Consider the following 18933-nt stretch of genomic DNA (forward strand, 5'->3'; position numbering starts at 1 on the left):
ATTTTTAAATTGCAGTAGAGTTATAAAAATTAGTGTTTATTGACTTGGTGCAGGATTTAGAACAAGTAGATACTGTTACTTAAAGTTGCTGATTCCTCAAGAAATCAGGATGATCAATTTTTGTTAATGGGTTACAACCTGATTAAATACAAAGGATGAAAATGATCCTGCTATAGATTTGGCTAGGATTAGGTTTCTTAATATGTGGTGTAGTTAGGTTTTTTTATATATTCATTGCTCGTTAATACAAAAGAAAATTACTAAGATTTGGTTATGTTCAGGCTTAAGATATGTGTATCATCATACTTGTTTAAATCTTTTGTATCTTAAAATTAATATAGAGATTAACAATGGTTTTTTGATTAGATGAAAGTCGAAAGTCACTAAGGTATGATTGGGATTATGAATTTTGTTTGTTCTTATTGAAGAGTTTTATAGGCATAATAATTAAGTGGATTAGGATTGCAAAAGTTTTATAACCACATGAAAACATTCAAGCTTCCTATCTGGATATACAGTATTAAGAACAGTAGAGATTCATATTTAATTGGACTTTTATAGGTCTGAATACATAAACAGATTCACAATGTGAGAACTTTCAGGCTGTTATGATAATTAATTTGTTTTATAGATTTGTTGGTATTGTATATCTTTGTATAAACAGGCTCACTAAGATCTGGGTTTGAAATTTGGAAAACCAGTATGTCGATTACAGAATTTTAGATGGTTATTATGTGTGTATTTTTTATGGTTTGTAGGCTATTTTCCATGTAGTGTGTTTATTAATATCCAGGAAAATACTGTGATATTTAAAATAATACTTCAAATTAGAGGAATAGTTTTGTAAAATTTTGTGTTAAGACAAGGATATACTTATTGCGGGTGTAATATTACAACTGTGTGCTACATAATTAGCAAGTATCAAGTTTTGGAGTTATATAGAAATTCTCAAATTAGTACTTGATTATGTATTTTTATAGTTTTTTTTATTAATCACAAAATAACTTTTAAAAGTTCATTTATAGTATTAACTAATTTAATTGTTCATTCTCCTAAACACATAAGAGGTCATGCAGATAAATTGCTCATAGTCAGTATTATATGAATTATTTTATTTTCTTTGATGGGAAATACTCCAATAAAATACATACAATAGCCTTTTCAATTAAATTTTGTTGGGAAAGCAATCTTAAAAACATGATACTATATGAGAAATTGCTTGTAAAGGGTTATCCCGTGAGATTTTCTATTTTCAATAGTATGTCATTTGATAAGTTGTGGAAAATAGCAACCAAAATATTAAATCCCTTCAAGTAGAACTGGTGGAATATCAAGGGTACAAACTAAAAAGAAACCACAGGAAAAGAGGGATAAGCCCCCGTACTTTTACCGTATCGTCTAGTGGCTAGCCTTTAAGCATTCCCGTTTAAACTCTGTGGAAGCAAACTACTGTACGTTAGACATGACCTCTTGTGTGTTAACAGTTTAACAGATGTCCCATTGTATTTATAAAGACAGGGGTAGAGGATAATGAATTGCTAGAGATGTAGGGGTGGGTAGTGCATGGGGTTGTAGTACATGTAGCCTGTGTGTGTAGCCCATGGAGCCCCATGCAGCAGCCGTGGAGGCCATCAATCAGCAGCTGGGCACCAACTGGGACTGGCATCAACTGGCCATGTACCTCTGGGTCAGTACCGTAGCTTAGCTGAGCATGTCTACACCTGCATGCAGTTTACAAGAACAAAGTCTTTAAAACCTTATTGAGTTATTTTCCCCAACAAACTGTTCAGTTATTCTGCATTATTATCTTTGAAATTAGACTATAAAAGTGTAGGAGAATATGAGATCCTTAAAAATGGATGTGCCATTAACATTTTTCAACTGATTCCTTTGCCCATGTTCGGAAATCGTTTAAGTCGAAGAATACAATCACAAACTGACTACTGTACTGAATTTTTATTTGAAGAATTATAGTTCTAGTATTATATCCATAGAAAATTTTCAATTCATCAAATTCATTAGTAAAAAAGTGAACTGTAATAATAACTTTTGGATGTTTTTGCCTTTTGCAATATTTAAATATTCTCGGAATTGATAAAATTATTATACCTGGTAAACTTGGACAACATTTATTTAATATTGGATAGTCATCAAAATTTCCTACTCAGTAAATAACTGTCTAAAAGACAGTATTGAAATAGTATTAGTGTTATGTACAAGATGGTTTGATAAGTCCATGCAAAAATAAATCGTACATACTTTTTTATTATGAATAATTTTATACTTCAACATAGTCTCTTAAGTTATACACTTCTCATTCAATGGTACTCCGGTTTATTGATCCAATCCAAGTAGTAAGATTATTCCAGCTCCGTGGAATAGGCACAGGTTTCAGCACAACAATTATTTTCTAAATTGAATAGTATCTCTTTTCAGCTAGCAGTTTTTCCACATCAGAGGAGCCAAATCTGAAGAGAAGGTGCAATTTGAAAAATATGTTATCTATAGTGTCAAACTGCAATAAAAGTCTTCTGGATATTGCTGAAAGAGCAGCAAAATGTTAGTGAAACAATTAAAACATTTTTGTTTTGGATATAAAATGGTCAAAGATTTTACAGATGGCTTTTTCATGTTCACGTGTTGGTGTAAAATACAGGGTGAGTCAGTAATATGGTAAAATATTTTAAGACGTGATTGTAGAGCTAAAAATAAGAAAAAAATGTTATATAAAGGTAGGTCCAGAAACGCTCCATTAGTGAGTAATGGCTGGCGAAAGATTTTGCTTTGTTTTCAGTTCACCTGGTGAAATTAGTGATTCTGAAATGTTTTGTTCTTACTTTTTAACTCAAATAAGGTGGATTTATAAAGAAAATCACCTGAAAAATCAAATAAAACCACTCTAGAGGTTGTAGTGTGAACAGGTTTTGAGAAAAAGGATAAAATTTGCCAAAAATCTAAGAACAAAAATGCCGTCTTAAATGTTTGATGTCCAATAACATTGTTAAATGGCCAATAAACAAATTGTTTTCCCTAATACAGATTGTAGAGAATTTAATTCTGAAAACAACCATAATAAGCAAAGTTAACTAAATGTGTAAAAAAAGTTATGAAATTGACTCCTCACTTATTACACTACACAGCAAACTTTTGCCGTTTTATAATAAGAAATAAGTATCTTATTGGTAACAGCTGGTAAGGGCATTTATTATTAGATGACATATGTCACCTCATTGTTGAAAAAAACAACAAACTGTAAAGATACTGTGTGTTTGTGTTAAGTATTTTAACCAGTTATTTTCATCTATTTTATTAGTGATTTTGTGTTGTGTGAATCATATATGATTCAAATGTATGATTCAATGTGTTATGCTAAACACAAATAGACGGAAATTTGTGTGTGATCTTCCAAGAGAACACTGTATAGATAAACCTCAATACTTGTCAGCAATGCTGTTGTTTTAATTTTGCAAGGACTTATCAAACCGGTTTCTTATAATTTCATTTTGAGAATCTATTCTAGTTCTGATTTTCATATCTTTGGACTATGCAATTTAATTAATTATCTTTTATTATTTTTTATAACAGGATCGAAGGCAAAAAACTTCTTTATTTTAATGTATTATATTATCTGCTTTTAAGATATATTATCACCAGTTCTCATTAAAATCATGTATGTATCAAACTAAGATGTAACAGAAATGTACGAGGAACAGTTTTTAAACCTCTTTGAGAAAATATTTGTTTATCTACTTTATTATATCGTTTCATTTAAAATGTTCACAAGAATCTACTGCTTTCTATTTAACACTTATAATATGAGCTCCTACAGAAGTAGACTTTAACCCTTTGAGTGCCACAGCGTCGCTAATTTTGACGGTACGAAAAGTGCATAAAGTGCCAGCGTCGCCAATTTTGACGATTCGTATTTCGATAATATTTTATATAGTACAAGATTATTTTGGCCAAATAAACAGACGGCTGTATTTAATATGTTCCAAATTATCAATAAATACGAGTTTTATGTTGTTTCTCTACTATTTTATCTGTGAAACTTTGTTGTTTGGGTACTTATCAAGAAGCCACTATTTTTGGACTAGTTTTCCTTATCGGGGACAGAATAAATTACAGTATTAAAAACAACTGACTTTATTTAACCTATTTTGGAATTTACAAGTTATTACGACAATCAATTAAATCAAAAACTATAAGAACGACGTTTCATTATTCGAAAATACCAAGTCATTCGTGTGTCTATTTGGAGACGATTTGGAGATAGGAAGTATGACTCATCGAGTATTTTTCGATTCATTATGGAAGAAGGAACGTATAATGAAGTTTATTTTGATCTCTGATAAGGAAAACTCGTCCAAAAATAGTGGGCTGTGATAAGTACCTGTACGATGATTCTGTCTTCCAGTCACGCGACATAGCGGACGAGTACCGTGTTGCGTAACGGCCTTTCTTGTTGTTTATGTGCCGATAACCAAGCATTTGAGTAAATACAAAATAAAATAGTAACTTATACAGTATTTTACTGTATTTTTTCTCCAAAAGAAGAAGAAAGTATGATTTGAGTTCTCTTCAAGCGAAAAACGTAAATTTTCAGTGTAAATATTATTAGGGTTGTTATTTAGTAAATGTAAACTTTTATGTAAATATGTTAGCAAGTATTTGTTTCTAAATTTACTAATCATATTTATTTGTGTTGTATAAATGTTTTATTAGATTTATTGGGAAAACTACACCATTACTAAGTAATTTCTAAACTCTGACAAATGAAGTATAAAATGTTGGTACCGGGCAGCATTTTGTTAATACATATAATGCCATGTTTTTAAAATTCTAGAATAAGATATTACACATGGGTTTTATTTAGAATAATATGGCCTTTATCATGGTATAAAGAAAAAAAATCTTTAAAATACCGTATACACACAAATTAGGTCAAAACTTAACTTTTTATACAAAAGTAAAAAACTTTTTTTATAAATACTGAAATTTTTATATTTTTATAAATCAAATTTTATTTGTAACGATATGTATCATATTCTGCATTTAATAAGAAAAAAACAACAACAAAATGATGGAAATCTATTTGGTAGTTATTTTACAACAGCTTTTCTCCCAAAAGCTTACAAATATGCGAAAAACAGCGTGGCACTTTATGCATACGCCTTCGGAAAATACCCGTGGCACTCAAAGGGTTAATGAAGAAATAAACATACAATGTGGTTATTACAAATTACGTTGTAAATAGAAAGTCCTTCTACAATTCCAGAAAAGTTTGTTGTTGATTAAATAAACAAAGGTAATTTTGTGTGTCCTTGAATATGGAAAACAAGATGAGTAGAAACCAAGTTTAACGTGATGATCACGGTACAGAGACTCGTAGAATTCTCGTCACTACAGTAGAGTTAGAGGTAATTGACACATATTCTCTATTCTGACATGTTCCACATGTTTTTCTCTTTTCTTAACCTTAAATGCAAACTGCTGCCCACTTTTCAAATAACTTAGTTATTAATAATGAGCTTCTAATTTCAAGGTTTAGTCAGAGTTAGGTAATGGTTCAGGCTGTGAAAACCTAAGGGGTTAAACAGAATATTTCCCCCCAAATAATAGTAGTATAATCAGTATAATCCAACAAAGAATTATTAGTCTTGTTAAAATAATACTTGATTACCTGAATACATTTTTTGTTGATAATGAGAGTTTTTCAAATTTATTACAACAAAAGTTTTTCTAATATTACTTTTTATATGAAATTTGTCAATGTATTAATTTTTTGAGTGTTATGATTATTACCTCAACATTTATTTTTTGTATGTGCATGATTTAGCTTTCCAAATTTGTTGGGTGCAAGTCTTTGTAGTAAAGGGTCATTTATCTCTCATTTCTTTTCTTTGCCTGTTTTCCCCTTTTATTCTAATTCAGGTTAATGTTTTATTAAGTTTAGTGTTAATGTTAATGTTGTGTTATGTTTATCAGTCCACATTTAATAAAGTTTATTAAAAGTAGCTGAAAAGACATTTAACTAATGGTGTCTTTTTCATAGTTTCTACCACATATTTGCAAGATTGTTCCAGAAAGTGATGCATTATTAAAAAATAATATAAATAAAGTGTACATAATTGTCTTTATACAAAATAACCCACTTGTATAATCTAGTATGTTTTCAATTCAAATGACAATGTACTCCAGCTCTAAGGAGTTGTTTTTAAAATTTTTAATCTTGCACGAATACTTCAAAAATAATTTATTGTGAAATATAACACTACAAATCCCTCACCTTCTGCTCCTCACAGCCTATTGGTGTGTGAAAGTACAGTTTTTATTTGTCTTACCAGAGTGAACTATGTTATAAAATTAAAAATTCACAATTGAAAAAGTAATACAAATTATACATACGCTGAATTTGTCAAAATGCAGTCATTTAAAGTTAGAACAAAATAAAATTAACAAACTGTCAGTGAAATCAGGGAAGTCTAGTTTTTAATTCGCTTCATATTAAGTTTCACTCTTTTATTTATCATGTAAGTCCACTTAGATCAAATAAGCTTCATTTTGTGATCACATTTTTATTCTCTATTATAAAACTTAGCTGCCAACTTTAAGTAAATTGCTTCCCGGTGTTCATATTCATCTCTAGTTTTTAAAATTGTAACAGTTAAAAAGTATGGTTTATTGGAAAATGTTTTATGTCCAAATGTGGGGAGAATACTTACTAATTTCCAAATAACGATTTGCAGAAAGTGGAACGGACAGAGAAGTACGAACGCATTGTGAGGGAACGGGAAAGGCAGAGAATGGAAGTGAACCAGAAAAAGTGGTCAAGAAGAGAAGAACAGGATTTCTACAAAACTGTATCCACATATGGTGTTGACTTTGATAGGTTGGTATATTTTGATCTAATTATAACTATATATTTTAATTACTTAAGTATTTTTTCATAACATGGGGATAGTTAAGGAAGCTTTGATAAATATCACAATTATTTGTAATAGTGTTGTTATTAAATTAAAATATGAAAATAAATTGAGTTAATTTAAGGATATGCATAATATTAACACTACAGAGTGCCACAATGTTTAATATAGGCGTACACACAACATGATGCTACTCTATTCTTTAGTACGTAGTAAGTAAATGTGATAATTATCCAGAAAGTAAAGTTTCAAGATATCTTCTTAAAGAGAAATTTTCGTACAAGTTTGGATGCTACTGCATTATAGCAGAAAGCCAGTTAAAATGAATAACAATTACACTTTTCAATAGCTTGCTTACTGGTGTGTGGGAGGTTAAAAATAAGTGTCCTCATTTTGCTTCTTGTAAAGTGCTAAGCTAAATATTTGGGGTCTGAAGGTATGGAATTTAAATTTCTGAAGAGCAGTATTAAGGTAGTAAGCGAGTTGGCTGTAATTGGTGTCATAGTTAAGATACACAATATCTTTCGATTGGCATTCAACAATTGACTCAAGCAAACATAATCAAGGAGGGGGAATAGTGTTTTGCTCTTTATCCAAACATGTCATGATCATAAATTATAAAAGATGAACTTAAATATTACAAGATATGTCTGCAATGAATGCCCAAAATGCGTAGTAAGGCACAAAAATCAATCCTTGCTGGCCAAGAATTTTTTACAATTTTTTGACTTGAGGTGAGGCACACTCAACTTGTTATGTCTATTTCAATCTGAACTGTGAGGTAGTGCCTTCTGAGGTTGTTAATATAGGAAGCAGAAACATTTTTATGTACAGTATTACTATTAATTTAAGCATGAGAAAGTAGTAAAACTTCAAAAATAGAGGTTATAACTGTGATTATTGATGTTTTTCAATTAATACAACATCTCAAATTTACATTGCATTAGCACTCGTAACTAGCAGAACCAAAAATCGATTCATGTTTCCAAAATATGTTTCACATATTTAGCAAAAGTACTATAAAATTGAAGTAAATTTTATTTTTTTGTAAATGTAGTTACTTTGTTTGTGATTAAATAGGCCTTTTAACAGTGACTCATTTTAATTTTTATTAACAAAGGGTTTTTATAATTTGAAATCTTTATTATTGCATTGTTTTACATCTAAGTAACAAATATGAGTCCGTTACCTTATCTTATTAGTGTGTTTTGTAACAAGGATGCACAACTTAACCTTAAAACACCCAAAACCCAAGGTTAAGGTTAGGTTTAGGGTGGGTTTTGTTGTGTTGAATGTAATCATATGTACAGGTTTGTATACCACTGACCGAACATACAAAATGCATACCATGAAAGTATATTTGCTGAAAAACAGCAGGAAAATATCATTCCCTGCAGGATGTTCAGTTGTTTCGTGTAATTTCAAAGCATTTTAGTGGTTATAGGTTCTAATAGAGAGCGTGGTCTGATGCACATCTCTATTGATTATGTACAAATTTGACGACGATCTATGTTTGTTTTTAGGCAAAAGAACAGGTTCGAATGGACCAAGTTTAGGACGATGTCAAGACTGGAAAAGAAGTTTGATGACACAATGACTGAGTACTACAAAGCATTTGTTGCTATGTGCAAACGTGTCTGCTGCATGAAACTGACTGAGGAGGAAGGTAAATATATGTGATTGTTGTTTTCAATGATGAAGTGTGTGTGCACCTCTTTGTTCTAGCACAAAATGATTTTTGGTCAAAGTTTTACATTACTATTTTATTCTTTTTAGTTGTGTTAGCTGCCAATCCTGACCAATCATAAATATCTTTTAAACTTTGCCGGAACTTTTGATAGGTAGTACAGTAGATCTGTTTATTTCTAAATATTAAGCTATATTTGAACATTGTTAATTTTTGGTTAATACTTATTTGTGAGATCCTTATCCTGTATTAAGTTGGGTTTTTTTTTTTTTTTTTTAACCTTTTAGAGTGCACGGAACTGTATGTAGAACCTCTGCCTGAAGACAAGGCACGGAGGACTCTGGAGAGGATCAACCTGCTGAGCAAGATCAGGGAGGAGATCTTGCCCCATCCTCAACTGGACGAGAGGCTCCGGTTGTGTCAAGTGTCAGCTGATGTGCCGGACTGGTGGGTGCCCGGTAAACATGACAAGGATCTCCTGGTTGGTGTTGCCAAGTGAGTCACCATTGTCCTTAATAATTAATAGATGCTTTAAGGAAACTTGTGCGTTTTGATAATGTTTTTCATGGTTAAATAAAAATTGTATTAGTGGAAGCAAGCTCCATAATCCTCTATATTCATAGAATGAGTGGTGTTTGGCCTTTCAGTACCTTAGCACTATTCTAGAAAACATGCCTGTCGTATTGATTGTGTCATGAAATTCTTAAAAACTTTTGTGATAATTTTAAAAAATTTTTTTATAACGTTATTTTATTTCCAATGCATTCACAAAAATGCCATCATAATCATCATCCCAATTTTTCTCACATTGGCAAAGGGGAATTTATAATACAATCATAAAACCTATGGAATAGGAAACACCTGTGTGCTATACAATCTTGTGTGAACATTAGACATTTTATATAAAACTTTCTTTTATTGAATTGTGTTAGTTTCCCATTTCCAATATGGTTTCAAAATTTTATTAATGCCTTCAGTATATTCAGTATTTTTATTTGTGATAAAATTATCTAATAGATTTTGTGATGTACATCTTCATTAATAAATTGTTGTAGTAGGTAGTGATGGGAGAATCGAATACTTTAAAGAATCGAATACAGTGAATTCGAATTCACCCCTGTATTCGAATATGAATTCGAATACTTGTATTCGAATACTTTTGCTCAGCTGAGCGTTTCTAACAGACAGGTCTAGACCTGTCTTACTTCTTTCCCGCAATCTATTGTTCCTGGGTTATTTCACTTGTTTGTCACGAATTCACCACTGTGTTCGAATACTTTGGCTTTTGGTGCCTCGTATAAACAAGTCATACCCATGATATACGAACTTCAGAAGAAATATTTTTGTTTACCTGGTACTTCAGTTCCGTCTGAAAGACTATTTTCCACAGCAGGTCTTGTCACTAATTACCGTAGAAATGGACTGAAGCCAATAATATTTTATATAATTATATTTTATATTATATTATATAAATATATATATATATATATATATATATATATATTTTATATTATATTATATTTTATATCATATTTTTTTTAATACAATAATATTTTGTTTTTACACAACAATATAAAATAAATATTCAAATTTGTCTTTATTGCTTAGAACTGTAACTCTGAAATAATATGTATTTTAAAATTTAATAATTATACATTTTTTCAAGTATTAAAATTTGTAATTATTTTTTCAAATTATGAATCTCCCCTAAATTATTCTTTTCAAAGTCTCCATATATGTATTCATTTTAAACCTCATATGAATACGAATACAGCTCTTGGATATTTTATTTGAATACTATTCGTCAGAATAAACGAATACTCCAGGTTTGAATTCAATTCTTCCAGAGAAATTGTATTCATTTCCAAAGTATTCGAATTCATTTTGATGTATTCGAATATGTGAATACTCTGGTTGTATTCGAATACTATTCGATTCTGTATTCGATTCTCCCATCACTAGTAGTAGGTTTGTATGCTGTAAGTATCAAGGAGTTTAATGATAGTTTTAATGCACCTATTTTTATTGATTGTTTAGTACTACTTAAAACTGGTTAAACTTCATTTTTTTTCAATGTTGGATACATTTTTTCACATTTACTATTTTAAAAGTTAATTTATAAAATTTATCTAATTTTCGTATTTTGTTTTGTTTTTTTAGGCATGGTCTTGGAAAGACTGACTTCTTCATCCTAAATGACCCCGAGTTATCTTTCAGAGAAATTATTCGAAAGAATATGATTTCTGTAAAAAGTGAAGGTTCCAGCAACACCTTGAAACTGGAAAGGCCAGAAGATATCCTTAAGCTGGATCGAAACGAAATAGTTGTAAAATTAGAAAAGGGAGAAGGCACGCTTAAAATAGAAAAAATTGGTAGCACTCCTTTGAAAACAGAAGTGCCCATTGAGGAAAGTGGTTCAGTGAAACAGGAGAAAAGTGACATTCCTTGTGATAATCTTAAAGCAGAATCTATGGAAGTTTCTGAACCCAGCAATAGTGTTGTTAAAGATAGTATAGGAAGTGATGGTGCTGTAAGTGAACGGACATCAGTGTCAAACACTGAAGACCCTAAGTGCGACTTAGACTCTGTAAATAGCGGTAGTGAAAAGACTGACATTTCTGTAAAAGCTAAAGAAGCCGATCCAGAAGTGAAATGTGAATCTGATACAACAAAACAGGGTACTGATGAAAAAGAATCAGAAAGTTGTGATACTCAAGACAAACCCTTGGAATCAGCCCCGGTGACGGCTGAGACTCCGGGGGCGGATGTCAAGGAAAACCTACAAGTGCCCAAAGATAGTTTAAGTAGTGTAACTGAATCTAGTGTTGAAGAAAAGATGGTTTTGGATTCTGTGAAAGGTGAAACTAATAATACAACTATGAAGACAGAACCCGTGTCCAATGAGAAACCGGAAAAGGAGGCAGAAGATGATAAGAAAAACGTTGAAGTCAAGTTAGAAACAGGATCTGTAAAGAGTGAATCTGACAAAAATAGTTTGAAAGAAGAAACCAGAACTGAAATACCTAGTAATACTGATGCAACAAAAGGAAGCTCTGGTGCAAATGCAGAGGTGGTGGACAGGTTCAAAGCCATGTTCCCAGAACTGGAGGTGATGCACAGGCTGCCTGAGATTGATACAACAGTTGTAGCAGATAAACAGTCAACAATAGCTCAGCTACTGCAGCAAAGTTACCAGAATCCCATTAAGTGGCCCAAGGTATGTACACACATTAGCGATATAGTTTATTGTGTTGTGGTTTTGGTTTGTTTTTAAGTTGTTTAAGTGTATTTGCAAATTGCCATTTTTAGCTTCTACAATTGCATCTGTCATATTATGCAGTAAAAAAAACTTAGGTTAGTAAAATTTAATGTAATCACTTTAAAGGCTTATTTTAATTCAAAATGACACCGTTCACTTTTTGAGTAGTAAAAATGTGCAACCTCACAAACTTGTATCACTCGTCATTTCATGTTTGCTGTTTTAAAACAAAAGCATGCCCTAAATGTTAAAAAACATTTAATAAATGATGTACTTGTATTGTAATGTTGTTTAAACTAAACTTAACACTAGTACTAAAAACTAAATACGACTTTTCACAGAAAAAGTTTTTAAAATGAAATGATAGTGGTTTTGTTAAAAAAAAGGGAATGTCAAAGGATCACATTTTATTGATTTGTTATTATTAATAATAATTTAATATTTAGTAAATATTTATTTAATAAAATATTAATAACCAGTTAACTATATTTAGCAGTATTACATTATTTCATCAAAGAATATAAAATTTAGAAGACTGTTAAGTATTAGCTAAATTTGTACTAGCTTTGGTGAGGATCGGTTTTATAAGTTGGAGGATATGGCAGTAATTATTTGTCGGCTAAAAATTCAGGAATAAAAACTTTTGGTCTTTAATTTTGTAAAATTTGGTGTCCTTAAAACAAGGAAAGGTTATAATCCTGAAAAATCATTGGAAAGCTAGTTAAAGTCAATTAATAATTTCACTCAAACATACGCTAGGAATGGTGCAGTTTACTGTAATAACATTCATCGAGCAATGGGCTACTTGTTATTTTTATACTTTTTTTAATATATAATTTTATTATATTGTGTGTGTGTTATACATTAGTTATAATTCCCAATGTTTTTAAGAAAATCTTCATTTGTTTGCTAAAGTATAACTTATAGTTTAACCCTTTGAGTGCCTCAGCGTCGCTAATTTTGACGGTACGAAAAGTGCATAAAGTGCCAGCGTCGCCAATTTTGACGTTTCGTATTTCGATAATATTTTATATAGTACAAGATTATTTTGGCCAAATAATCAGACGGCTGTATTCAATAGGTTCCAAACTATCAATAAATACGAGTTTTGTGTTGTTTCTCTACTATTTTATCTGTGAAACTTATGTTGTTTGGGTACTTATCAAGAAGCCACTATTTTTGGACGAGTTTTCCTTATCCTTATCGGGGAAAAAATAAATTACAGTATTAAAAACAACTGACTTTATTTAACCTATTTTGGAATTTACAAGTTATTACGACAATCAATTAAATAAAAAACTATAAGAAATACTATGTTGCATAACGGCCTTTCTTGTTGTTTATGTGCCGATAACCAAGCATTTGAGTAAATACAAAATAAAATAGTAACTTATACAGTATTTTACTGTATTTCTTTACAAAAGTAATGTATGATTTGAATTGTGTTCAAGCGAAAAATGTGAATTTTCAGTGTAAATATTATTAGGGTTGTTATTTAGTAAATGTAAACTTTTATGTAAATATGTTAGCAAGTATTTGCTTCTAAATTTACTAATCATATTTATTTGTGTTGTATTAATGTTTTATTAGATTTTTTTGGGAAAACTACATCATTTCTAAGTAATTTCTAAACTCTGACAAATGAAGTACAGTTTATAAAATGTCGGGACCGGGCAGCATTTTGTTAATACATATAATGCCATGTTTTTAAAATTCTAGAATAAGATATTACACATGGGTTTTATTTAGAATCATATGGCCTTTATCATGGTATAAAGAAAAACAATCTTAAAAATACCGTATACACACAAATTAGGTCGAAACTTAACTTTTTATACAAAAGTAAAAAACTTTTTTATAAATACTGAAATTTTTATATTTTTATAAATCAAATTTTATTTGTAACGATATGTATCATATTCTGCATTTAATAAGAACAAAAACAACAAAATGATGGAAATCTGTTTGGTAGTTATTTTACAACAGCTTTTTTCCCAAAAGCTTACAAATATGCGAAAAACAGCGTGGCACTTTATGCACATGCCTTCGGAAAATACCCGTGGCACTCAAAGGGTTAAATTGGTTTAATATGTATAAAAAATATAAACATTGTTTTTGTCATTGGTTTGGTTGTATTATAATTATTTCTCTTACACTAAACTTTGTTCTTATTCTGTAAAGATAATTCTTTGTACCATATCAAGTTATGCATATTGGTTGTCCCTCAATTGTTCTTATTTTATCAAGTTACATTTGTGCTGTCATTGTTTTGTGTTTTTATTTGTGCTGCTAATTTTTTGGCAATCGATTTCAATGAATCTGTATTAAAAAACTACCATATCCAGAAGTATATGAACAGTAATATTTATTGGCAAAAAAATTCAGTACCTGAAAGTTCTTTGTTTCAAATTTGTTTTTGACAATACAAGGATTGTGAAGGAAACAGAATTTTACCAGACATTTACCATCGTTCAATGATACAACAAAAATCAAAGTATCTTAACCCTTTCCACTCGGATTTTTTTCACCAGTCTGCCCCCTCAGCTCGTATTTATTTTAGCATATTTTCAGTAAAAACCCATTTTTAGCAAACTGGAAGTCAATAAAGTATATAGATTATTATGTTGTATAATAATTTTATTTTATTTGTAATTTATAGCATAGAGATATAAAATTTGATACTTACACTAATAATTTTATATTTTAGCACGGTATGGTATCTTTCAAAACACTCTGCAGTTTGAAGACCAGGATTTTTTGAACAGGTTTTACAATAGTAAAGTGTTTCCTTTCTTCCTCCTGGCACCTTTCTATTGCTACAAACAGCACAGTCTTTAGATTTTTTTTGTTGGATGTGTTGGATTTGTTGGATAGTTCATTCGTGTTTAACAAGAGAAAGCTATTTACTATTCCCACTTCCAACATCCAGAAAAATAGCTTTCTCCACCATTTCAGAGATTTACGGGAAAATTTGTAGGAAGCAATATAGTGGTCTGCTTGGTCCAAGCCACCCATATATTTGTTATACTGACAGATAACTGTTGGCTTTTGTATGTTTATTTGATGTTACTTGCCTCTTCATTCTAATTCAGCAATAACTTCTGAATCAGAAAGAAAAGATGTACTTGTTAACGACATATCGAGTCACTAATGCGAACGCGTTTGAAAATTGGTTAGGAAACGTGACTAATGACAAAGCAAAATAAATCAGCAGCCGACCAATCGTAGTTCAGCTGTCATTTATTAGTTCCTGAGAATGCCGTGCGATCGCAGCACAAATCGGAAACATCGTAGTCCGCCTAAAATAAAGTAAAGCTGACGTCATTGCAATGTCGGATGGCGTCCGACATACTAGTGGAACGGTAAAATAGCAATGTCGGACGACGTCCGACACACGAGTGGAAAGGGTTAAAGAATTCCCACTCCAGAGAAATCTGTATTTAATTATTTCACTCATTACTTAGTTTAGGAAAATGAAAAAAAATTAAGAGTAAATGAACTCTAATTACAGCAATGGTGTAATTTGTAATGATTTCTGGGTGTGGCAGGACCACGCACTACAAGTGAGGCTTCAACACATAGTGCATTGTGTGGAACACAAGGAATGGCCAGTGGGTCGTACGTTCTCAGCGTACGCTGGTGTCTCGGTGGGGCCAGAGATGGACCAGGACGCTCCTGACACACCTACCTCCACGCCCCGCTCGCTCTCTGAGGGCTCGGAGGTTATCACCATCACCACTGATCACTCAGCCCGCCAGGCTCACCAGCCCCTCGCCAAGCGCAAGCGGCACATCGCCATAGACGTTGAGACCGAGAGAGGTACGCTAGGCGAGATACAGTTGATTCTCTCTCATTGATGGCCCTCAGAACACGCACACCCCCTCCCCCCACACACACACACACTCCTCTTCAGATTAACCCTTATTTTCCTGTTATTTATGGAATTGTTCACAACATTTTAATATTTAGTTAGCCATAATAAGTAATACAAATCCAGCTTCACCTTTCACTAACTGTAGCTTATGATAAGTAGCTCAATTATATTGTATGCTCTTCATTCAGAGTTATTACTCTCCTCAAGAGGATTATCAAAATAAATCTGTTCAATACTTACGTAGGATATGTAATGATGTAATAACACTAGCCGTGTTCAGTCTTTCCAAAAGCATTATTTAAATTAGGAGTTTTAGTAAAAATTCTTTTTTATGTTTTTGATTGGAAAATACATTTTTCCCCCTGCATACAGAGGTTTCTTTAGGTCCATAAATTGTTATAGAAATGTGTTTGTTACATATAACATTTAATTTTTAATCAGTATGACAGCTAAGGCTGACTGGAATCCTCATCTTTTCAGGCAATACCTATGACATTTTTTTATCAAAGGTCCCTTAACCACCTTCTCAACGATGTGGTTTCAGGACTTTAAATAAAAATAAGTAAAAAGTAAATACCCTTGGCTGGATTTGAACCTGGTATCTCCAGACTGTATGTCCAACACTTGTATCATTCTGCTATCAGGTTCTTGTAACAAGAGTAAGGTTGAGTTTCACATTAGACCCTTGAATTGATGCTATCTAAGTATCAGAGTCCTGTCAATTCAAGCTCACTCTCTGCATGTTAAATCAAAGAGTACAAAGTTCAAACAACTGATCCACCTTATCAGATTGTCCATCTTATCAAATACTGGTGACTTCTTGATATTCCTGATTTTATAATATTGAAAAATTGGCATTATTTTAAAGAATCTTCTTAAATTTGGAATCCATGTATAAAATATGGTAGAAAAATAGTTGTTGTTCTGATTAGTTTGAACATTAATTAAATGCACTGTCTAAAACAACTAATTTTCCAGAAAATTTGAAGAGAACAAACATTGCTCCAACAACCCTGTCTCCCCTCCACTGTCCACAGTCATTGTACTTACTGTCAGTTCACAATCATGTATTACTACAATGCCTTCACTGTCATGCACAGTATATACAGTGGTAGTGTATTTTCATTCAAGTTATGTGCCTCCTGTGACTACAATGTATGTGTATGTATGTACAGCTAAACTCCATGCTCTGCTGAACAGCACAAACATGCAGATGTCACACATGATGAAACACTCCCCAGCAGCACCATGGGACAATGATGAATCGCTCTCCGAGGACTCGAGGTAGTTATCAACTTTCGTTGTACAGTTCTTATTTTTATGGGAAATTCAGTGGTGAAGAGTTGTACAGTTACAAATGATCAAATTAATACTTGAATTAATTTTTCAATTAGTAAATGTTTTTTTTTTTTTCAATATGTAATTAATGATTTTATTGTGTTGTTTATTCTCGGATTTTAAGCTTAAAATTTCAAGGAGGGATGGCCATCTCATTTGTACAAAGGAAACTATGAGAGAATAATCCTAGTTTGATAGGAAATCAATAGTTATATGAGTGTAAGCCCATTATTAGCAATTAATTGGAAAGGCTCTGTATGTCTATTGGGCTGATGCCGCCTCAATTGAGTCTCATTAAATTATTATTGTTAATTCATCTTACTAGTAATAAGTGAGTATCTCTTTTTGGTTAATACATGCCTCTATGGTAAAATTATACATACTGTATGTAAAATAAAGAAACTTGAAAATGTACACAACTTTTAGTTCCTGTATTGAATTTGTTGTACTTTTAAATTACTATTAGTTTACTTTTAGTTTTAGGTGTTGTAACATTTTATAGGATTATATTTTTTTATCCCTAACTATGGTAATATCTTTTTACATGGATGTTATCCCTTTTCTGCACACAGACCAGTGGTCTTTATAAGGAACTTGTCATAATTATCTTTTAATGTCTTAGCTTTTAATTTTCTTAGAACTTAATCAAACAATTAAAACGTAAAAGTTTCAACAAATTACAATACTCTTCTTGCATTCAAAACCCAAAACTACTGTTTAGATTTGGGCACTTATATCTGTTTACAAATTGTTCAGTAACTTGCAAATAAAATTCTGACGCTTTTACACTGAACTTCACCTTAACAGTCAACAGTTGGGTAAACAATAAAACAAATATAGTGCAACCTTGTTGAGTCGGAGCTCTTTATGTCGGATCTCCGGGTTCAGTTCAGGAAAATTTTAAATTAGCTTTTTGTCGTCCACCCAGACGGATGAGCATATGACGGACGTTTGTTTATCAGTAGACTGTTCGCAGAACTCAATTATTACATGTATTGCGACTTGTTGCGATAATGATGGTGATAACAGGGAGGATACTGACAAAGAAAACTCTGAGAATATTGCAGTTATAAGCCATTCAGAAGAGCCATTTGGGCGAGTTAATCTTTTTATTTCGAGTAACAAGAAGAGAACATCAGCCGAGCTTCTCTTATTCTAAGGTACGTGACCGCACGGAAACGGCATTCAGAGCTGATGCAACTCAAATTAACAAAATTCTTTCAGAAAAATTAAACTCTATTATACTATATCGTGATGTGTATTTGAAGTGTTTTTTCTGCAATACACGAATATTGTATTGTTTGTACATGTTCTTTATTTTTCAACATTCTATTTTTAACCCGGATTTTCGTTACGTTGGATCGGCCGCAGTCCGGGCTAGTATAACAATCAGGTTGTACTGTACAAACTAATTCTTTGTGTTGTAAAAAATTAACATCAATGTCAATATCTGATTTTTCTTAACAACGTATGTATTTTTGAACAAGTTCATCGAATCACATTTGTTTTCATTATCGAAACAAACTTCATTTTTCACTGGATTATCACTTGTCTCCATGTACAGAACACCAATCGCAATGAATTTTTCTGGTTACTTTTTTTGGCCAAAGAAGTGGTACATCAGTACAGATTTTCGATATTGGTATTAATGCAGGAGTTATAAACATTTTTAACACTTTAGATTAAGGCAAAAGGACTTTCAGTACATCACTGAATGTCTTACACAAGAGTATTAAGATCATGTTTCTATCTCAACCCATTCCACAATAGACAGCAAATTGTTTTTTCCTCCTAAAAGCTGAAATCCCTCTTAAGGACCTAAGTGCTTGCTTCCTAAGGTACAGGATAT

The 18933-nt window shown here is 31.7% G+C and overlaps 1 protein-coding gene across 7 annotated transcripts in view; it reads left to right on the plus strand.

Annotated features, from left to right (window-relative positions):
• LOC124364768 (chromodomain-helicase-DNA-binding protein 7) overlaps window positions 1-18933 on the plus strand; it is a 97064-nt gene that overhangs the window by 71087 nt on the left and 7044 nt on the right. For 6 of the 7 annotated variants that reach the window (XM_046820497.1, XM_046820499.1, XM_046820502.1 and 3 more), the window contains 7 exons: window positions 1598-1687; window positions 6750-6892; window positions 8450-8592; window positions 8901-9108; window positions 10774-11830; window positions 15421-15691; window positions 16922-17030. In XM_046820497.1, the coding sequence (XP_046676453.1) occupies window positions 1598-1687; window positions 6750-6892; window positions 8450-8592; window positions 8901-9108; window positions 10774-11830; window positions 15421-15691; window positions 16922-17030 (2021 nt within the window). The remainder of the gene's footprint in view (window positions 1-1597; window positions 1688-6749; window positions 6893-8449; window positions 8593-8900; window positions 9109-10773; window positions 11831-15420; window positions 15692-16921; window positions 17031-18933) is intronic. The other variant, XM_046820500.1, reaches the window with a different exon arrangement.

Source organism: Homalodisca vitripennis, chromosome 6, assembly GCF_021130785.1.
Source record: "Homalodisca vitripennis isolate AUS2020 chromosome 6, UT_GWSS_2.1, whole genome shotgun sequence".
Classification (NCBI taxonomy): domain Eukaryota; kingdom Metazoa; phylum Arthropoda; class Insecta; order Hemiptera; family Cicadellidae; genus Homalodisca; species Homalodisca vitripennis.